The 22,581-nt window shown below is 42.0% G+C and overlaps 1 protein-coding gene across 8 annotated transcripts in view; it reads left to right on the forward strand.

Annotated features, from left to right (window-relative positions):
- Positions 1–22,581, forward strand: part of AKAP13 (A-kinase anchoring protein 13) — a 222,893-nt gene that overhangs the window by 184,588 nt on the left and 15,724 nt on the right. For all 8 annotated transcript variants that reach the window (XM_064456196.1, XM_064456197.1, XM_064456194.1 and 5 more), the window contains 13 exons: positions 2,477–2,519; positions 3,788–3,890; positions 9,021–9,192; positions 12,536–12,603; positions 13,434–13,500; positions 14,672–14,807; positions 15,775–15,887; positions 16,831–16,977; positions 17,596–17,846; positions 18,470–18,595; positions 18,700–18,817; positions 19,358–19,606; positions 21,797–21,873. In XM_064456196.1, coding sequence (XP_064312266.1) covers positions 2,477–2,519; positions 3,788–3,890; positions 9,021–9,192; positions 12,536–12,603; positions 13,434–13,500; positions 14,672–14,807; positions 15,775–15,887; positions 16,831–16,977; positions 17,596–17,846; positions 18,470–18,595; positions 18,700–18,817; positions 19,358–19,606; positions 21,797–21,873 — 1,670 coding nt within the window. The remainder of the gene's footprint in view (positions 1–2,476; positions 2,520–3,787; positions 3,891–9,020; positions 9,193–12,535; positions 12,604–13,433; positions 13,501–14,671; positions 14,808–15,774; positions 15,888–16,830; positions 16,978–17,595; positions 17,847–18,469; positions 18,596–18,699; positions 18,818–19,357; positions 19,607–21,796; positions 21,874–22,581) is intronic.

The following is a 22,581-nucleotide window of genomic DNA, read 5'->3' on the forward strand; positions in this document are numbered from 1 at the left end:
GCTATTCGTAAGACTGCTTTGGCAATGGGCATTTTTCATGTAGTAATCCCAGACCAGCTTGTTTGTTTTTCTCATCTTCAGGGCTCATTTCTCCTAAGAGGGTGGATGTGTTAGCACTGAGATTGCACTTGCATTTCAGTTACTGCTCCTCAACCTCTCCATGCCTGTTTTTCTCTAGGGTATGGAGAGCAAGTTGCAGTTTGTTTGATATCATGATATATTTATATTTAAGGTGTGGATTTCAGGTGGCTGGACAAGCCAGTCTGCATTTTAGAAAATTATTATGAAGCCTTTGGATTTCTTGACCCACAAAAGCTTAATTACTGCCAGCATTAAGGAGTTGTGAGTTATTAAGGAGCTTCTTTTGTTTGCAACATCCTAGTCTAGTCACTGCTTTCAGTGTAATGGATCTTGATGGATTATTTCAAGTCCAGCTACCATATGAAATAATTTTTGTGGGTGATGCTTAACAGGTGTTCAGATAAGTACACCAAAATTTGGCTGCTGGCCCAGGTTCACTTGACATAGAGAGCAGTCCTGGCCTTTGAACAAAACTAACTTCTTTTTGTGGGTTGCGAAGTCAGTTTTAGCATTTCAGTTTTGAAGCTGGTCATGATAGAAAACACAAATGTTATGGAAACAAAGCTTCCTTCCCCTCTTCTACCTCAGAAAAAAACCCTGAAGGTGAGAAAATGTGTGCTTTTCTATGCTTATCTTCATGGGCTTTATAGCTTGCAGCAGTGTGTTGATCATATGATGTTATATTGTAACCTAAAATGCGAAATCATAAACCGGCTTTCACCTTGATTTTTGTATGGATCCCTTTTGCCTGCCAGTGTCAAGAATCCCCCATTTTTAAGATAAAACACTATTGCAGCAGAAGATAAATAGTACACAATCGAAGTTCCCATGCAATGTTCGTTCTCAAGGTGCTGAAAAAGTCACGAATATCAAATTATTACAGCTCTTGATTCAGCATTCGTTGCTATTTCTTATGTTAACTGCAAAGAAACAAAAAGGTTTGTGAACTACTTAAATGCAGTCAAAATGATGACTCTATTAAAAAAATAAAAGACTAAGGAGACTTAACCCATGTTAAAGGCAAACTAGAGCTGAAACGTGAACCAGAGTCATTGGAACATTAACCAGGGAGTTGAGAGTCTAAATTGTGTGTGTGATCTTAGTAAGTGCTTAGGGAGTAGATACTCTATAAAAAGTGAGCACAGTGAGGAAAATGAACGGTACACTTTGTTTGATATATATTACAGTATTACTAACTATGATGTATTTGGAATAGATCATTAATTAGTCAAAAGATTTTGCAAGGGAGATATTAACAGAGATCTTCAAGCAGGGATTAGGTAATGGGGTATGCCTGGATTTTAGTTTCTCAATAGGAAGAAGTGATAGTTCTGTCTCAGGCTGCATTGACGCTTGAGTCAGCGGGTAGGAAAACGTGTATTTTAGAATCATAAGGCATAACATTGTATGCACGGTTTTTCCTAATGCCCTTACTGCTTTTGGGTAGAGGGCTGTCTTTGCCTCTGATGTCAAGTGGTTCTTTTGCGCTCACCCTTAGCTTTAATATGTTAACAGCATTTGAAGCCAAGGTACTGTTTTTCAGCATATATATGCAGAAGCCTAGTAAGATGATCAGTCACACTGCTTCCTGAACTTCAGATAGGTCTGCCGGCAGTGCTTGTAGTGAGGGTTTTTTGGAGTCCTGACAAGCCCAGGTACTCCAGAGAAAGCCCTCTCTCCTCTGGACCATTTCATCCTAATTTTTCAGAATTCTGGTAAATGGTATCAGCTACCTAACCTGCTCCAAATGCATTGTGCAAGCAGGTTTCTTGTGGTATAAAGGGAATTTGTGTCATTGGCAGGGCTTCAGCTTTATGTCAAAAGTCAGACTTTCCTTAAGCACACAGTTGTGTGACTAAGCCCTAGGCTGGTAACGTTTCAGGGAAAACAGAATAAGGCTGGCCTTGTTTCCCTTACTCTTTATGAAGTGCTTCAGGATTTTGATGGGAAAATGAACTATAATTTTATCAAGCAGAAAAGTTTTATAAATGAAACCCGGATGTGTTGTACAATAGATTCTTTCTAGTGGTGTGTAAATAAAAGTATTGTGGCAGAATGATTCTCATTTGTACCTTTTGTCATTGAGTTGGCAATTCTGATTCAGGTACCCTGATTTACCGATGAATTTAACAGATGCACGTCCTTTGCTTAATAGCTGAAGAATGATAAAAATACTAAGCAGGCTTTCACCTCAACGTCTAACTTGAGAGCACCTAAGGATACAGGGAGCAGGCTTTATCCTGAGCACACAAAATCTATTCTAAAAACTCACTTCTCAAAAACATTTCCCCTTCCTCTTGAACCATCCAAATATGCAAACTATATTTTTAAAATCAGTGGGCTAAGATTGTAGTCTAACATGTCACACCCCCCCCACCCCTCTGATCTTTTCCAGGTACGCAGGCGTTCAGCGGCCCCACGGGTTCCTCGGTTCAGAGGTACAGTATTCTGGGGGTACCTCATCTTTTTCTGGTGGGAGTCCTGCAGTGGGCTCTGGTTTGGACACCCAAAAGCCTCCCTGGCACTTGAGCTGAAACCACAACTTGTCAGGCTTGTGAAAATCGGTCCTGTATGTCTAAAGGCAGAAGAATATTTTAGATCACAGCATATGAAAGTCTGTTCTAGGTCTTATCTCTAACAAGGCTTTGTGTTTATTCATAGCTCATAACATACCAAATTCTCTATTATCAAACAATATCAGTTTACCCTGAGTTATATTTTGCACTGAAAGTAGTTGCTCCTCCCTTCAGTTAATTCTGTCTATATTTCTGTAACAAAGGCTGAAACCATCATGGGTTTTGTACATTACTTTTCATCCTTGCAAGCTGTAGAGAGGAGATAGTCTTTCTGGTGGGTGCTGGCTTTAAAAGCTCTTCCCTGGAGGAAGAGTATTTGTGGCACCAGAGGAGCTGGGTGTCTAGTCTCTGTCACACTGATAGGTTCGGCTTTATTTCATGGCTCAGAGGCTCTGGCACTTCACCTCTGCTCGCTGCTATTTTCTCCTCCTGATTGCATTCATCTCTCTGATATCCTGCTTTCGGTTTGCATTGTACTTCCTATTGACAGACTGCACTCTTTTCTTTAATGCAATAGTTGTTACCTCCGTAACTTCTTGTTCTTTCAGAGAAGCTGAAGAAGTCATAAGCTTGTACCTGTAAAAACTGACAGAAAATATCTGGCGTCCCAGAAATGCCTAAATTGATGCAAATAATCGTTGCTGTTTATTACTTAGTATTGGTATTCTCATTTCTCGGGGGCACTTTGCAAACAGTGTGGTTTCTGTTAAAGACAGTCACTGTCTTTTCCAAGTCACTAGATGTCCTTCTCTGGAAGGAGACTTCTCTTTAAAGGACGTGTGTGTGTCTATCCCTTTCTGTCTGAAATATCGATGACTAAATGCCAAGACTGACTATGTATATGCAATATTTGCCATGTAAATGGGCAGGTGCTTTGGGCCGGTTGGTGGTTATTTAGCCGTGGGAGCAGCAGAGGGTGCTATGGCATGGTTTCAGAGCGGAGGTTCCTTAAAAACAGATAAAAGGATTCCTTGAAACCTGAGAAACTACTGGATTGGCATTTTGTCTTCGGTTTGCCTTCTCTTGTACAATCCCATAAAGCATTTGTCCTTTAAAAAAGAATCTATCCATTTAATAGATGCTTTGGGGGAAAAAAAATAAAAGCGACCTCTTTCTTTTTTTGATTTTAGCATATCTGAAGAGAGCAGCAGTGACCGCTCTAAAGGTGGAACAAAAGTCAGTCGCACCTTCAGCTACCTCAGGAATAAAATGTCCAGCAGCAAGAAGAACAAAGTAAGTGCTTCTTGTGATTTATACATCCCTGAAATACCCATAGGTAGCAGAGATAAATTCTGTATTTCAGTGTGTTCACATAGGGTGGTATTTCTGCCTTTGCCTGACTTTCTGTTCTTTTTTCTTTCTTTCTTCCCTTTGCGAAGGGAGGATTGTCTGTGGGGTAATAGGAAATAGCTACACGGGAAATGTTAGCACCCCAAAATTGAAATGCATCTGAGATGAGGTTTCCTGTGCAATGTTTTTGCCTCTCTTCCCCACAGAATGAAGCTTCATTTATTATAGAGAATAGATTGTGCTCCGACATGAGTTATGGCTTTGCAGTGATTGATGGGTCTAATTTTTACAGAACCTGAAAGGTGTTTAATAAAATGAGGACGGGGTTGTAAGAAGGGAGTGGCTGCTGAAGGCTGTATTGTGTTTCCCTTTTATTTTCACCTTTGCCACAAAGTTCCTGTGCACTGCTGGAGAAGTTGCTCAAACCATGACCTTTAGTGATGGCCAATATTTATGTTTTCCCCTTTTTTTACATACTTGAAACTCTGGGATTTGATTTGCTGAAGGTTAAGTGCTGCTCAGCACAGCTGAATTTCCTGGGAACAGCACTGGTTACAGAAATAATTACATTAATGCTAAATACCTCACACAAATGGGCTGTTGTCACCTTAGATTCTCCCCTGAAGATTAATATATGTTTGGGGTTTTTTTGGCCTGGTTGGATTATTTTACTTGAATCTCACCTTGGTTTATCACATCTGACAGAAGCTAAAAGCACCTTGCCTCACAGTGGGCGATGTGTATTATACAGTTAGCTGATGAGTAGCTAATATATTGGTAGATACTATTGGAATGCCCCCGAGACGTAATTGCATATTCTGATGAGTGTCTGAATAGCAAACAGGAAACAAAATGTGGTGTAATGAGTATTGTGTGTCTCGCAGAATAAGGCTGGGCTGAAGCATACCCGCATGGGAGGGGTCACGTTTCATCTGCACAAACTTGATTTTAGTTTTTCCCAACATAAGCACTTGATGTTTCAGCCTGAGTGTTCCTCTAACGTAGCTGGGTTTCTGTGCTCTCTTGGTCCAACACATATTTTGATACACATTTTTGGAAGATTGCATCACCTTTGCAATGAGGTACCAGCTCTAGTGAGATCAGTCATCTTAACGCACAGTTCCTCTTTATGGATCTGTATTTAAAGATGCAAGCTGCACCTTCCAGCGGCTCGGAGCTGCTGCTGAGCAGCTTTAAGAAAATGCTGTTCCCTGCTGCGAAGTACAGTATCAGAAACAACAACAAAAAAAAAGTCCGTTGACATAGAACCTCTCTGCAAACCACTAGCGAGAAGTTGTGGAGCATGTTGCACAGCCTATGAACGAGCCTGGAAATTTGTTAACTGGTTCTTGCGCTTTGTGTTATAATCTCTGAAGCAAGAACTGGAGATAGACAGACAGATAGATAGAAGAGATCTGGTTGGGGTAGGTAAGAAAATATAACAGAAGTGCTTTGAGATATCGGTTCTGCTTTTGTTAAATAAGTGTAGTCTGATTTCACTGATTTCATGATTCTGTCTGAAACTATTGAAAAGAATTGCTCCAGAATCCCAATAATACACGCTACAAAAACTACAGCTCATTTCAGTTCTGAAATTTTTGCTAACTAAAAGGCCATCATATCATTCAAATTACAGTTTCTTCTCTGCTCGCAGTGGAATGTTTGCATTACATACATTTTTAGGGCTTCAGCTGTACATTTAAATAATTTGACCTAAAAATTCGTGGGACATTGATTTCTCAGAAGCATTATGGCTGATGAAAACCTATAAGAGTTAAAAACAACAAACCTTGAAAGAGGAAGTTGGACAGGAAGAGGTGGTTTCTGCTGCAGTCTGGGCTGTCAAGAGGGAGGCTCCAACTAAGTTTTACTTTTCTCCAAACCTTCAGAAATACACCATTTTCTAAGATGAACTGTAAAATAAAGCACACCTGAGCCTAATGGCAGTGGCTCTTTTGAAAATGGTGTAAACAGTTATGTAAAAAAGTCCTAAGAATAAAGGGGTGTTTGGAGTACTAACTGGAGGGGATACTGATAGAAGTCTGTGTGAATTTCCCCATGTCTGGCATGTACTTTGTGTTATCTGGGGATTAGTCAGTGAATCTCTTGAAATTAGCAGCATGCACTGATTCACGTTTGTGAATTCTAAAACATGCTATATCCTCTGTCAATTTGAAAAAAAAAAAAAAAGACTAATTTTCTTCATTTTTTTGATAGAGCATTTCTGGGAAATGATGACAAAACATTAGCATGAGTAATTTCTCCTTTTTCCTTGACTTGTGCACTTATTAGGCAGTGGTGTACCACCAACAGTGTTTCAGTGTGTGTAGTCAGAGTTGTGTTTGAAAGGAGTAGGAGACAGGGAGTATTTGTGAACCATAGAGCAGGAAGAGCGCAAACACATGAAACCCTTCTGTCTGGGAAATCTTCTGCAGCACTTTGTTTACTGAAGTACTACATAGCAACACTGAGGTATGTTAAAATTAACTTTTTCTGTATCCCAAACATTACAGGGGGTTTGATTTACCACCCTTTGCCTTTTAAATGGGTGGTCTCGTTTTCACCTGTGACTTATAAAATATTAATTCCATAATTTCCTGCCTGTATTTTTTTTGTTTTGGGTTGGGTTTTTTTGGTGGAAGCTAGGGGAGTGCAAGATGAAAGCAGTAGCAAGGCAGCTAAAATCATCTTCAAGGAAGTTAGCAGCAATCGTCCCGCCCTCCCCGTTTTGCTCAACTCCTCTCTGACTGCCATCCCCCTCCGGCCATCCGTGCTGGCAGCTCTTGGCCATCACGATGGGCTAATGCTGCCGGGGAGCTGCCCTCCTGCCCCCGGGGGAACGATGTCGATAAAATGGAATAAATTTGCCGAAGTACCTCAAATAACAGTGAAGCTAGTAGGACTTAAGCACTGGGAGGTAAGAGCTTCGTGGTTATTTCAGAGCCGGATCCGCCGCTGTGGCGCACGGTCTGTTCTTTTGGGCCGTACGACCGAGTTGCGGTACCCGTCGTGTCTGTTAGTGCACGTCGGTGCAGGTTCAGCCATGGAGCCGTGCTTGGAGCCATGCTGGCCACTCCGACAGCGCAGGAAAATGGTTTTATTTTTACAGTCCTTTTATTTAAAAAAATATCTTCCAGTAACTGTCACAGCAAAAAGAAAAAAAAAATCTCGCTTTGAGACCTTGTACTTCAGCGGTGTGGATGGCATCCCGTGTGTGAAGTCTGCTGTTTCCTCCCTGAAAGCGGTGCACCCATTTCCTGTTTTTCCTGGGGTCGTTCAGCTTTAATTAAAATGTTTTTTTACAATGATTTTATGAAGACAGGGTATTTTTTCAGACTCTAGAATTACCGGGCTTTGCAGTAAGCATCAGGTACATTGAAAGTATGGGACGGTGAGTCTCCTTTCAGCATTTTAAGCGTGAGAGTTGCAAGATCTGCCTTGAGTGTAGGGTGATCTTTTCTTCTGGAGCTTCACAAGTCCTAGCAATAGAGCAAAACTCCAGGTGTCATCTTGGTACCATCAGCCAAGGACTAAACTGCAGGGTTTTGGTTCTTGAATCCTGCCAGGCTGGGCAGGGTTAGAGGTGGGCAGGTCACCGGATGGAGCCACAGGGCTCTGGAGATTTACATGGGGTGGTGATCTGAGACGATGTCTCAAAGGAGGTGGAGATGTGCTGCAAAGCAGACTCTTCCTGGCAGGTTTTCTGCTTCAGACAGGATTATTCCATCCAGTAATATCCTTGGTTTTGCTTATTTTCAGAACAAAATAGCCTTTGGGGCCACTAAATAGACTTTCTGTGTACGAGGCTTTGCAGGGAAAGAGTCCGACACCAGCATTTTGCCTGGGTGTGTTGGGGGAGGGGAGGCCTTAGGCTGAGTTACTAATTATTTGAGTGTGTCATCAAAGGCTCAAAAGTTTGCCTCCTGGTGACTGCAGAGCTCAATACCTCTTTTAACTGCTTCATGGCAGTTGTTCACATGGGGTGCTCTGCAGCTCTCTGATATTTACGCTCTGACAATATTTAGCAAAGGGCACATGGCATATAAATAACAAAGTGCAAAGATAAGCTTACAGAAGCCTTTACCAATTTCTGGTTAAGCTTCTGAAGCTGAATTGTACAGCAAACATTTTGTAGGGTGGTACGAAGAAAGACAAGGAGTCGCTGTAATTCAAACCTGGAGTTTTTCTACGGAGTGTCCTTTAAAAATTGTTCAGGAGAATTCCAAATCCATTAAAGGCTGCAGGGAAAAATATTTCAAATTTTTAGTAGTTATCAATTTTCTATCTCAGGTAGTGATAGAAAGGTAAGCCAAAGCTCTGTTAAAAGTTAGAGAAGTTGGCTGTGCTTGTCATCTTTCCAAAGCTGAGTAGCCCAGAGGTCGAACTGTGGCTTCCAAAGACAAGATAATCTTCCGTGGTGTTGCTGTTGTTCCTCAGCCTTTCTGTGGTGCCATATTTCGAGAGTTTGTGAAAGATCCATTTCCCCAAAAAGCTTCACATAGTTACTTGGGATTGCATGAAACTGTTGAAAAAGTTGTGAGTCAGAAGGAAAACGGAGGTGGAAATATCCTGGCAGTGGTGCTGTACTGTCACCAGGGAGGAGTTTGCGCTCTCCATTAGAAATGCAGCTGCAAAGCATGAGTGTTATGGGTCAGCCTTAAAAATTAACTGTGGTGAAAATTTGATACACATTACATGGGATGTTTGTATTTAACAAAATTCATTGAAAGTGCTGAAGAGATTGATTAGAGCCTAGAAGAAAAAGTAGCAAGTCATTGTATTGCAAATATAAAACAAAGGTGGAAGAAAATAGCTGCCTTCAGAACAGACTCAATTTCGTCTCTGCTGCTGAGATACCTGTGCAGAAGGCTCTGCGAGTCAATCGTATGTTAATTCACGTCCATGGGGGCTGTAAGCTGATTTTTTAATGGAGACCTGTGCAGACACATGACTATTGTTACAGTGTATGTCGATCGATATCGTCATAGTGCTGAAGGCAAACACTGAAGAATTTGTAACTAGAGAATAGACCTCAGCGGGGTAACAAGGCATTTGTTCATTTTTTCTCGGCAGGAAAAAGAGAAAGATAAAGAGAAAACTAAAGAGAAGGACAAAGATTCCAAGGAGAAGGAAAAAGATAAGAAGCTGTTAAATGGACATCACTTCACTGCAACGTCTGTTGTAGCCCAAGCAACTTGTTACCACTGTATGAAACCTTTCAATAAGGATTCGTACTACTGTGCAAGTAAGTCGGGGTTTTTTCCCCCCACCTTCCCTTTGTTTTTTTCCCCCACCTTCCCTTTGTTTTTTTCCCCCCTACCTTCCCTTTGTGTTTTTCCCCCCACCTTCCCTTTGGTTTTTGTTAAATCTGACAGGGCAAATGCAAACCTTTACGCTTTATTCTTCTCTTGGACGTGGGGTGTAAGGGAGACTTTGGAATGTGTGATCAATGGAGCAGCATGTTGCCTTGTGGAAGCTGGACTGACATGAGTCATGGCTGTGACCTCCTTCCTAGCCCGAGCTTGGGCGTCGTGGCATCCTATGGGATTTTCTGCCCCTGCTTTTTGGGATGTATCAGTCAGCTGGAGGACTTTGGTTATTTCAGCTGCATGTAATGGCTTGGGGCTGAGGTGTTTCGATAAGATGGATAGAGGACAGGGAAGGCTGGCTTGGGTCATGACTTTTATTTCCAATGGGGAAAAATTGTCCCACCCACCTGTAGTATATTGCTTTAGTTCTCCGAAATACTGCTTCAGTGAGCCCTCAGTGAGAACAGCACGATATAAAAAGGAAATACTAACCCTCTTCTCCATTTATACATGAAATTGCATCACAGGTCAAATGGCAGCTATCTACGTGCATGTGAAGTACGTGCAATACAATGCAGGCCGTACGGGAACAACAGCAGAGTTTCTGCGATATTGGTGATTTTGTTCTCTTTTCTTATCAGATGGTTTCTCATGCCTGTAGCTCGATAAGGCCAGCAGCATTTGTGTGGTCAAGACCAGAATGGTGGCTGGTTTGCACAGCGACCCAAAGCTATAATATGCAGACACAAATGTCTTTTTCCGCAGCTCAGGGCTCTCCATTCCTCACTGTTAGTAATATCTTTTACTCCACTAGCCTAGAGATGGGTCGAAGCGTGTACAGGAATTGCTCCCAGGCCGGAGCCTGAGGCTCTGTCTCTGTCTGTTCCTTCTGATAGATGAGCAGTGTTAAAACATCTCTGGTGAGCAGGGGAAGGAGTAGCCAGCTCCTGAATGACAGTTTGAGTCTCCTGGAACAGAAGAGATTTCAGCAAAGTTTTTTGCATGAGATGCTCTGTGTCAGCCTGATGGGAAATGGAAAACAGAAAACACCAACAGTTACAAGCTCTCAAATGCATCCTCTCCCTTTCCCCGTTTGGCTCTCTTAAGAGCTTCTGAAGCTACTTAGACTATATCCCAGTTTAACTCTCTATACCCTAACGAGTTAAAATAATCCAACAATGTCATACGTTTTAGCATAGACATTCTTTCCTTATTTTTCAAGGTACAACAGAAAATTATTGTTTTCTGCGTTGACCAGAAAATGAATGCCACAAGGAGAGTTTGGTCAGGGCCCAGGTTCGAAGCTCCCATCTGAAAGTGGTCCTTTCTCCCATCGCGTCTTAAAATCAGCCATTAAGTGCCTTGGAAGTGGCTGACAACCAGGAGCAGAGGCTCTCTTGTTCCTGTGGTGGTGGTAACTACATTTTTCCTGCAGAAGTGGCAGTGCTTCACTGCTGCCATCACTGCTCTGTCTCACCTACAGATGACTTTAAGTGCCTTTTAAAGCACTGGATCATTTTAAATCAATGTCTCGACTTTTCAATGATGCCCCAGCTTCCTGAAACAGCTAGTCAATGCTGAAAGATTTAGCATGCTCTAAAACAAATGAGCAAGAAAAAAAACCACCTAATTTTGAATAGCTCTCTGCCTGGTCTTTTTCAGTTCTTTGTGATCACTGATGCAGAAAAAAAGTGGTTTGGGGTTTTAATTGTTAATACTAGTGATACAGAGGAATTGGAGGAACTTCCTACCTACTGAAGAATTGAACTGGAGGAGTAAAGTCCCTGAAACCTGCTTTTCAATCTGAAAAATTAAAATGCTGTATTGCTAAGCGGTACATGCTAAAGAGCTGCCTTCAGGCTTTCAAGGCTTGAGTGTGAATTTCATGGTTCTGAATTGTCCCACTGCCTCTTTGCATGTACCAGAAGCAGGTTCTGCCCCTCTTCCTTGTCTGATCTGAAAATGATACTGCTTGTGGGCTTTTGCAAGAGCATGCAGGCGGCTTCTGTCTCTCTTGCACAGGAAATTGTGGGACATTGACAGAATAGCAACACCGTATGGCCTTACCCTTACCTCTCTCAAAATTTCAGAAGAAAATCTGTTTTAAGTAGGCCCCAATGTAAACAATTTTAGGAATGCGAGCATATTTTGTCATTCTAGGTGCGAAATTTTTTCCTTTCATATTTCTTCTAGAAAGAATTCAGAACGGTACACTTAGAGTGTAATGTACACTTAAAACATAATTCATGATCTGTTAATATGATTCCATGAATGAGTGGAAGTAAAAGGCTTTTTCTAAGCTACTGAATCTCATCTGAGGGGCTTTGAGTTGCGATCTTTCCTCTGTCAGAAGAGTTAACGCTCCAAACCTAATTATCAGTTATTACAAAAAAAAACCCAGTTTTAGTCATATTTGCAAACTTTGATTCCCAGAAGTCTGCTGGCAGAGATCATGGGCAGACTCGGGGTGTTCTGAAGAAGATACACAGCTTTTGCTCTGGCAGATGTGTAGCAAAGGATGGAGTTGAAGCACAATGCTCTTTGCATTGGTAAATGTGGTTTCGGACCACAACAGTGGCTTCAGTCTAGTTTTCAGCAGAAAATCCCAACCTCACACATGTGGTCACCTGGCAGATGCTCCTGTTACTTGTTCTGATGATCCTGTAGTACAGTAGCACTTGGTTCCTGTACTGTAGATCTTGCCTATATGTCTTGAGTTAATGTAAATGCATTTTCCTGTCCTTTTCCTGTCTTTTGGATCCACAATCCTTGCCTTGATAAGAACAGTATTTGTGTTTTCAGAGGAAATATTGGCCCTACAATTGGTTTCTGTCTCCTGCTTCTGCTTTCCACGTTACTTTTCCTTCAGAGGAATAACTCTTTATTTTATTTTATTTTTTTTTTAATTTAAGACCCATTCAGCCCTGGTGACTCAACCTTGTGTTGATTTTGTGTTTTGGTTTTTTGTTTTGTTTTTTTTTTTTTTTAAACAAAATTTCCTGTTGAATTCCATGAGGAAATCTTGTTAACAAACAAAGGGCTAATTATCCAGGAAAGCAGCCTGTCTCTCAGTATCTGTAGCTATTCATGTAAACCACAATGATGCCAGAAAGCTGTAATTCTCAGATGTGCCAGATAACTCAGATTGCGCCAGATAAGTTCAGATTAAAAATGGCAGAGTGACCTATTTTCTGTGTTGGTTTTTTTGTTGTTGTTGTTGTTGTTGGGTTTTGGTGTTGTGTTTTACTCAGTTGTTTTTTATTTTTTTTCTTTTGCCAGACTGCAATGCAATTGTTCACAAAGGCTGTAAGGAGAGTTTTGCTTCTTGTGCAAAGGTCAAAATGAAGGTAAGAGATTTCATCTACTCTACTGAATAAACAAAAAAGTTTTAACAGTTTAGGATGCAGATACATAACATGATCTACCACATGTCCCAAAGTTTCCAGATTGTTAGAAAGAACTTCAGCCCCTGCACTATAGTAAATAATTTCTCTGGGCTCTCCTGAAATTCCTCAGGACCAGACATTAATCAGTAGTTCTCCCTGGGACTCTGTGAATGCTCCAGGTCAGCGCCACAGGGTGTTTGTTGGCAGCAAATTCCCTGCATTGTTCCCTGCAGTACACGGGCACCTTATGGTGAGATGGTCTGGCCTATGCTTCAGTTGGAGCAGGGGGAAAAGTGTCCAGCACCCTTAAATGCCATATTTCCTAATTCTCAAATGCTGCATCCTGTAATGCAGCATCATGTGTATATAATGCATAATGAAAACTCTTAAATATCTGTGTTGTTATTGAGTAACATGCAGAATTCGTGCTTGCCCCAAATGTGAGGAACCTCTTCTGCAGTATGGTCCTCCAAGCTCGTTAATGTTTATACAGTTATGATTTTTCAGTTCTCTTCAGTATTGTCAACACTTTCTTGACTCATTTTCCTATATGCTGCACATTTCTCCATCTGTTATTTTGCCCGTTTCACTGACGGCAACGGGGGGAAGAGGGGGTGCGTGTGTGTGCGTGCATATATATATATTAAAAAAATAAAAAATATGCAGACAGCCAAGAAGTGAGCTGTTCTGAGAGGACTCAGAAAAAACATAGCTTTTTTATTTTAGTTATGTGGCACAGCCTGATGGGAAAAGGGAGAAGGAAATTACAGCGAATTTCATTTTTCTTTCAGCCTCAGAGAGGGATGCTGCAGGCACATGATACCTCTTCATTACCCACAGTAACCATGAGAAACAAAAGTAAGAGAACTTCCTCTGCTTTGCTGGTGATCTGTATCTGCTGTTCTTAACTGTTCTGACAACTAATATTTGGCATTATGAACAATAAGTGTTTATCAAAGCAGGGATGAGAGCATCTTCTGTGCATGTTAAGCAGTGTTCGGGATTTCAGACGTTGTACTGAAATTGCACAGAGTTCATCCGCTTCTGTGCTGTCCGTGTAGCTTGAAGCAGCTGTAAAGGCATTTCAGATTTAGAGCAACCACTTGACAGCTGTAGCTTGCTGAAGGCCTACAGCTCGGTAAGTCCACAAAATCTGGAAGATGCAGCCTATGTCCATGGGTGTCTGACATTGGAAAGAATCCAACTATGAGTATTATATTAACAGAACTTGTTAAAAGTGAAGAGGATGCTTGTTCAAGACACTTTTTTTTCTTTTTAATTGAATAGTCTTATGCTTTGAGGTAGTAAAACCAGAAAGTTTGAGTAGGAGCAATACTGACAAACTTTTCCTGGCTGCGCTGAGATATCATTGCACTGCGGAGCTACCCAGTGTGACCGAGGGCAAAGAATAGGAGTGAAATAGGACACGGGTTTTGTAGTGCCATGATTTGATAAATTTATTTAGTGATAGCTTGGAGATCGCCGTATGGAACCGTACTATATGATACCCACTGTGGTATTTAGCAAGAAATTTGGAGGTATCGCTCCAGAAAGCAGAAATGCATCTGAAGGGAAGATCTGGAATTAATATTAGAAGATTAGTTAAAGGTATGTGATAGTATAATGAGATAAGGATTAGTATTCCTTTGTGGTATATACTGATAGAGAATCCTATCTCAAAAAGTTTGACCAGGAGCAGGAAGGTGTATATAATTATAGGCCCAGGGAAATTAAAAAGCAACATAGTAGATTGCTTCATGTGATTATTTATTAAATTAAATACAGTTTCCCAAATATAAGTTTCTGGACTTGCAGATCCCACCCAGATCTTTTAAGCGTAGTGCAATGCAGTCAGTTCTGCACAGGGATTGACGTTCTTTCCTTTGTACAGCTGTTTCTGGCAGCTGAGGTCTCCTGGTAGCAACTCTTGAAAGAAAAGTGAATTTTAGAGCTTGGTTTCTTTGTCATCATCATCGCAGTTAAGAATGCAGTCACGTGAGCTGACTTTTTTCTGATACTTCTCTTCTAGGCTCACAACCGAAGGAGCGCCCTCGCTCTGCAATACTCGCTCCTGATGAGAACACCGTAACCTCCATGTTCAGTAACAGGAGATCACAACAGCCTACAGCACTTTCGAAAAGTGTCTCAATACAGAACATTGCAGGGTGAGGTTTCTCCCTGCATGCGTGGGTGTATGTGTATATCTGACGCTGCGAGCACAGAGAAATTCAGATTCCGTTAAAAATAAACGTGTGTGTTATGACTTGTATTAAAGGTACAAAAGAGGATCACAAAGCCAGAAATACCCCTGTTATATATGATACCATCAGTTGTCTTCTGCACAATGAGATTGTCTGGGTTAGTTTAGTCATGCCATGAGTTTGGAGGCATCTGAGTTGGTCTGGTTGTATTCAGGGCCCCTTCAGAGAGATGCTCTGAGCTGCAGGAGGAAATTCCTTGCCTTGGGCTGGGTACTGTGCAAGCACACATTTACAGCTCAGGTACAGTATTAATATTTGTGACCATAACAATTGGGTGGAGGCCCAGAGCTGCAGTCTTAATGGTGCTTTAGGACTCTGTCATATATAATCAATTACAGGAAAAAAAAAGGACAGTAGGACAGTCTAATCTATGGTGTCTGCGCTGCCTGCATATTGAGCAATTCTGCATGCAGGGCAATAGCATAGACTGGGATGTTCTGGATACTTTGCATGCCCTGGATATTCATGGTGAAATTCATTTCAGTCCATTTTTCTGATCTTTCTCAGAGCTAGCGATACCGGCTCTTGGATAGCCTTTTGTGTTGCATTTTTGCATTGCTTGTGCCAAGGAGAGCGAGGATGGGAAGTGACTGTAAAATGGAAAGTAATGCAAAGTTGTTATCCAAACCATAAAACCTCAGGTGTGATTCTTCATAGAAGAGGCACCGTCACTCAGAAATGTAGATCTTACAGGTTGTTGAGCCACAATGGGTAGTTGTTGGAAAACAATTAATAATTGTATGTTTCTGTACATAACTGTGCAACACTTGCTTTGGTTTTCAATTTAAAATGCATTTTTTCTGTTAATTTGGAAGTACGTTTGGCTGGTTTTTATGTCATAAACCATATTCTGTGTCCTGTTTTTCTGCAGAGTGGGGAATGATGACAGCTTAATACACACTTGGAAATTCCTGTCACAGTCAACAGACTCCTTACATAAAATCAGCCGGGTGAATGAATCCATGGAGTCACTGGTTGATGAGGGTAAGAGATCCCCATGGCATTTATAGCAAAAGGAAGGTCGCAATTCCTCTTTCCAGAAATAGAAAATCCATTTTGACATTTCAACAAGTGTTTTCCTTTCTAATGGACATTTACTTTAGTCTCAGAATGTTAGTGTGATAAACTAAAACGAAGCCCCAGGTACAGCTGAGTTACTTGGAATTTAGCTCAGGGACAAACATTTCCTCTTTTGTTCTGTACCTCTGGCCCATTCGTACAGCCAGAGATTTTGCACACTGTCACCTTTTCCATGCTCGTGTCTTGCGTTTCGTCTTTTTCCCAGAGTGAGAAAGGAATAATGTGTTGTTTAGTTTTGTGGGTTTGAAAAAGAAGTCAGTTAAATTTATTTCTTAAGTTCAGATATTTTTGTATATGGTGCTTTTTTAGGATATAATCAATATTTTTACATCTTAGCCAATATTTACCCGAAAAGAGCAGAATGGTCTTAATTTACTAAGGACTAAACAAGGGCATGCTCATGGTGACAAGAGAAAATTTCCCAGTTCCTGCGCAAATGAGCAATCTTTCTTAAAGATATATATGTGTGTGTGTATGTAATGTATGTAGTGTTCACTTCTACTTGCATCAGTTCTGGCTTTCTAAGCTTGAAAACACAGACTTCACATAGGTCTAAGTTCCCTCGATTGAGCTAAAATTTGGTCTGTGTGAAAACTGTGAACTAGTTTTGTGTAACTAGCAAATAACCTTTAAAAGTGCTGTTCATAACCTGGTCCTTAGGTGATGTAATTCCCTATGATCCTTTCTGTGTTATATTTGTGATGGATGGATTGTTGATTTTGTGTCAGTAAAGGAGGATGTGTGCGATGTCTGTGGTATGGCAAAGAAAGCCCAAACCTAAATAGACAGGAATCTCAAGGGAGGCAAGTTACCCACATCTTAATGGCACTTATATTGCTTTGTGAAGGTGCAGACATGAATGAAGGACAGCTGATGGGAGATCTGGAATTAGATTCCAAGCAGCTGGAGGCAGAGTCATGGAGCCAAGTAGTGGACAGCAAGTTCCTACAGCAGCAAAACAAAGACGTTGTCAAACGGCAAGATGTCATTTACGGTGAGAGCTGCCTGCATCTTAATTTTTGACTCATTGTAAATAGCTTCTTGACATACTCACGTGCATGGATTTGGGAAGCTTTAGGTCAGTCAATAGGAACTTGACTTGGTTTCCTCAGAAGCCAAAGTTTCATTCTGAGGTTGTTAGAAACGTATGTATTCTGTGAAAGTTTTCCTTTTGCCTTTCACATATCCAGAAGCCTTGAAAAAAACAGAAATTGCCTCTCCTCATTTGTCTGCTGATGACATTTAGACTCCATTACAGCAGAGCAGCTAGCTAGGGAGTCTTCTCATGCCAGATGCAAGAGCCATCCGGTATGGCAGAAGTGCTATATGTTGAGTCTGGCAGTGAGGTGCTAGGAAGGAGCAGATAACAGTGCTGAAGGTACAGACCTCAGCAGCAATGTCCAAAGTTCTTCACTGTGGGACTCCTCTGTCCCCCTATTTCTCCCACACATGAAACTATTGACTGATGTTTCCATACCTGACATGAAATTTTCTGAAGTGACTTAGAGCAGCCCAAATATGGAAAAGCTTTCTAATGGCAGCTTTTCCTTGTACTGTACAGCCGTGTACTCTACAGTGGCCTTGGTTTTAACCTTGTCTTCAACCTATACAGAGCTAATGCAGACAGAAATGCATCATGTCCGCACCCTGAAGATCATGAACGATGTATACAGCGCAGGGATGTTAAAGGAACTGCAGTATGATCAACAAGTTGTAGACAAGATCTTCCCCTGCCTGGAAAACTTGCTGCACATCCATAGTCACTTCTTCCAGCGGATTCTGGAAAGGAAGAAGGAGTCGTTGGCAGACAAAAGCGAAAAGAACTTTGTTATCAAGAGGATAGGTGACATCCTAGTGAATCAAGTAAGCACTGGAAAACACTTGCACTTCTGAGAGCACAGCTGAAAACCAGGCGCTCTTCCTTCTCTCCTGTTTATACCTGTTGGATAGTCACAGCTCATGGCACCTTTACTCTTCACACAAGTAAAAGTCTCTGCCTCTGCTTTTTGAAGCACTTTTTGCCCTTTCAGAGTAAGGTCTAATGATTAAAATTAATTAGCTTATTTTGTGAGAAAGAAAGGCATTCCCTGACAGGCACAGAACGGTTTGACCGTAGCCTTGGAGGGTAGGCAGTAGACCACAGTAAAATATGCCCAGTGTGTTTCTTGGCTGAGTTACTGACCTGCTGTTTAACTTTGGGTGGGTCATTTTTCTTTAATTGCACTTTGTCCCTTCTTTTTGTGTATCTTGATTTTTTTGTTGTTGGCTTTTAAGCCCTGTGAGATAAAATCCTGAATTTTGTGTTGTGTGAACACAGTGAAGTCTCAAACTCAGCCCTTTTACTTTATAGAGTTCTAATTGCCTGGTTTAGGATGCTTTGGACTTATTTGGTTTCATCAAGTTCTTTTGAGAGACTGGGAGGCACTGCTGGGACATCACACCAGGACCTCAGTGCAAACTGGACCTCTGTGTCTCATGTCTTGCAGTTCTCCGGTGAGAATGCCGAGCGAATGAAGAAAACGTATGGCAAATTCTGTGGGCATCACAACGAGGCAGTAAATAACTTCAAAGATCTGTACTCAAAGGACAAGCGGTTTCAGGCATTTGTCAAGGTAGGACCTGGTAGAACAGATGTAGTCAATGAAAAAAGTGTGTCCTTTCTGCACTCTGGTGAGCGTTTTGCTACAGAACTGAAATTTTCATCTCTGTTACTTAGAAAAAAATGAGCAGCTCCCTGGTGAGGCGTCTTGGGATTTCTGAATGTATCTTATTGGTAACACAGAGAATCACAAAGTACCCGGTCCTTTTACAAAGGATACTGCAGTACACCAAAGGTAGGGAACAGTTCCTCCAGTCTAAGTGTGTGTTTGTTCCTGTGTTTGTGGATTTGTTGGAGCTTTTTCAGCTGAAGCAGATTTCTTAGAATAGATCGACCAATCCAGCCATTATTGTCTCACACTGCTGTAATGAGATAATTTAGTTTCATATCTCCATTTAGGGTTAGCTATTCGGGTACCTTGATTTAGTTTGTTATAAGTCTGTCTGCAGCTAATGATTGAGCAACATGCTTAGACTCCAAAGTATCCCAGCTTGATCTTTTTTTTTTGGTAATGGCTAAAATATGTGGTTAATTTGTGCATTTCATCTATACTGTGTCATATACAAAGTATATTGGAATAGTCCCCAACCTCAACCATACATGCGAAAGGTTTTGTGAAACTTTCCTGAAGAGGGTAAAATGCAGCCTGTCTCATGAAAGTATTAAAAAGTTACAATGCAGGAATTAGGGAGAAGAGGAAGGAAGCAAGCAAAATCAAGAAGTTAGAGTCCACAAGGATGAAGTGAAATCGAGGTGTTTTTCTTTCTGTTCAAAGAAAATGAAGAGGAACATGAAGACTTGACTCAGTCATTAAACCTCGTTAAAGATGTGATCGCTGCAGTCAATAGCAAAGTCAGCAATTATGAAAAGAAAATGCGTCTTAGTGAGATTTACAACCGGACGGATAGCAAGTCCATCATGAGGATGAAGAGTGGCCAGATGTTTGCAAGAGAGGACTTGAGGCATCGGAAGCTCATCCGAGATGGGCCTGTTTCACTAAAAAATGCAGCTGGCCGGTTAAAAGGTAAGACTATCCTGCCTTCTGCCAGGGGAGGATACAGCTCACCCTCTCTGGATGTAGGATTAGTCCTTAGATTGCTGTCTCCAGCCTTTATTTATTTGTCTGCTTTGAGAGATTTTGACAGCAGCTTTCCCCGTGCTGTACTCTCACTCCCCATCGCGGCATTTCTGATTCCTCATGTTGCTTGTGGGGTGATAGCTGCTTTTCCTCCTGGTGACTGCGTGTGCTGAAGGCTTGGGTTGCAGTGACACCTCGGTGCATCAGCCGAGGAACGGAGCTGCTGCGGGGGTCCTTTGGGCCAGGAGTATGCGATGGGGCTGCGGTTGCCCAGAGCACTGAGTCAGATCTCTGCGCCATGATGCGCACATGCAGTGTTTCCTGGAAGCGTGCTCGCTGCATCCTCAGCTTCTCGGTGACTCTGCCCACCAGCACCACTGCTTTTCCTTTGCTCACGTTCTGCAGTAGGGCTGCCCAGGCTCAGTGTTCCCATCTCGGTTTCACTGGGACTCCAGAGAGGTGGCCCAGGCATTTGTTGCTCTTGAGCTGCCAACACAAACTGTTCAGGAGAGGCTCTGGTGTTGTCTTTTTGTTTGTTATCAGGTGAAAATAGTTTTTTGAAGGTGCTGTGCTCTGCTGAGCGCTGACACTCTCTAATGAGTTAAACACTAAACCTCCCAAAGAAGCTTGCAGCTGGGACCAGGGTGGCAGTAAGAGCAGACAGGGCTGCGTCTCAGGCTTGGCAGAAAGGCTGGGCTTTCCCTCTCTCGCTCCAGTATCAGCTGATTAAACCACAGTACTTGGGCATGAATGGGGACTGGTAGCCTCGTGCCATGCTGTGCAGGGAGGCAGTGATAACACGAAATTCCTTATGATTTATTTTGGGGTTTTGGAAACAGGAAGTTTACAGATGGTTTCTAGGCACCCAAGATTACTATTGGCTTTAGGTGGTGGATGAAGCAAGTTATGCTGCTGTTGTGAAATCCTGTGATAAGTACAGGCTGCATTTGCATTTCTAAGTCATAGAAATGCATAAACATACCTCTGTCTGTAGTGCAAGCTCCCAGCGAAAGCAAGTCCTGCAGCCAAGCTGCAGAGCCCAGGGAGAGAGTAGCTAGTTCATACGTTCAGGCTATCTTGAGAGGTTTGAAATGGAGCACAGGGAAGTATAGGAGGAACTTTTCTTAGAGGGTTTTAGTATTTCCCCTCTTGCAAAAGACGATAGAGAAGAACAGAGTCAAATGCCGACTTTTGCAAACCTCCCAGAGCTTTGAGTCCGTTTTGCAGCTTTGATTAGTTTGGTGGGTTTTTTTTATCTGGAACAGATCCTGTCTTCCCAAAACGGAATGGAAGGAATTACCCACGGGATGATTTAACGTTTTGGGTTGTTTCCTCTCTGTCACAAGATTTCCCAAGTACATTACACAAAAACTCTTTGTGCTGAGGGCTCTGGGTGGGGCTTTATAGTCAGTAGTTGCTGTGCAACTTTATGATATGTCATTAGGAGACTTGGAAGGTTGGACATGTACTCTGGGAAAAGACTGTATTCTGATCTAAAATCCTCTGTTGGCTTGCTGTTGTGTTTCCTTCTCCCGTGAAAGAAAGCCAGGTCCCACAGCTCACACAGGCTCTGTCGGCTCCCCTTGGAGTCAGCAAGAGTTGTTTGTGAGCAGAATTAGTGGTAGCTCCTGAAATCAGTATTTCCTGGGAAAGAAACTGCAGCTGACAAATATTGTTATTGTACGATAATTTACACTCCACAAACCACTCATCAAGAGAACTATAAAACCCAAAGCTTCCTGTGCAGATAATTTGCTCGAGGGCTAAAATATCGTTTGAGAAAACAGTGCTTCTATTCAGTAAGTGTCTCTAACTTTTGCTGTTATGCCCATGTCCTAACTGTTAGAAAGCACGTGGCTGGAGAGAGGAGCTCCCCTGCTCTGAAAGAAGAGAGAAAATCCAGTAGGTTTCCCAGGTGCCATTGTGTTCTGCTTAATGCAAAATCAGTTCAGAGCTAACCTGACCCAGCATGTCCAGGAGCTCCCCCTGTTCCTCCTGCTAACTGGGAGGTTGACCCTGCTTCCAGAATTTGCAAAAACAGCCCTACTGCTCCCCAGTGCTGGTGTTATTGAAAGAAATCTGTTTTGGGGTTGGTTGCGTGGTTATACTGCATTGGTATGCTTTTTTCTTGTGCAGAAGTCCAGGCTGTTCTCCTCTCCGACATGCTCGTATTCCTTCAGGAGAAGGACCAGAAGTATGTCTTTGCCTCACTGGTAAGGCTTCAACCTTTTCTCCTCCTTCCTCTGTGAGAGATCCATGATGTGTGTTGTGCACCAAACCAGCCATTGCCCGCTAACCAACCTAATTTTCTTGCTTATAACATTTTTGTTTGCTGAGCAGATTCCATTCTTCTTGATCAGAAAAGTTCATGGCCCACCTCCCCTTTCTGCAGTGCCTTGGCACAGTGGGTAATTGCCCTTGAAAACCTGCCTGTCACTTGATACACTTACTCTTTTTCAGTTTGTACAAATTGAAGCAGTGATTGGGGTGGGAGGGGGCATGGGATAATGCAAAAATCATAAAAATTAATCTTAGCAGAAGGAAATGTCCTAATACATTGTAAACTACTGGGGGGTGGGGGGTGGGGGGTGTCTGTGTCTGTGAAATGCCACTGCAGTAAATTCAGCAGAACAGCTTGAAAATAAATGTCAGTGGAAATATATTTGTCACGCACAAGACCAAAAACATTAGCTTTTGAAGGCAGGCTTCATAAAAGGGCTAGGCACACTGACCTGCTAAAGAAAACCTAGTACCTAATTGAGTCTGTTGGGGCTGTACCTTGCAGGCATGGTCTAGACTGGCTGAACCTTGTGACCTTTCCACCCTTTGAACATTTTGCAAGCCTGTAATTTGTTATTGCGGTTCCACCAATGATCTGCACAGACTCAGTGCCCTACACGGGGGGGGGGGGCTGATCTGCA

Source organism: Phalacrocorax carbo, chromosome 7 (genome assembly GCF_963921805.1).
Source record: "Phalacrocorax carbo chromosome 7, bPhaCar2.1, whole genome shotgun sequence".
NCBI classification, from domain to species: Eukaryota; Metazoa; Chordata; class Aves; order Suliformes; family Phalacrocoracidae; genus Phalacrocorax; species Phalacrocorax carbo.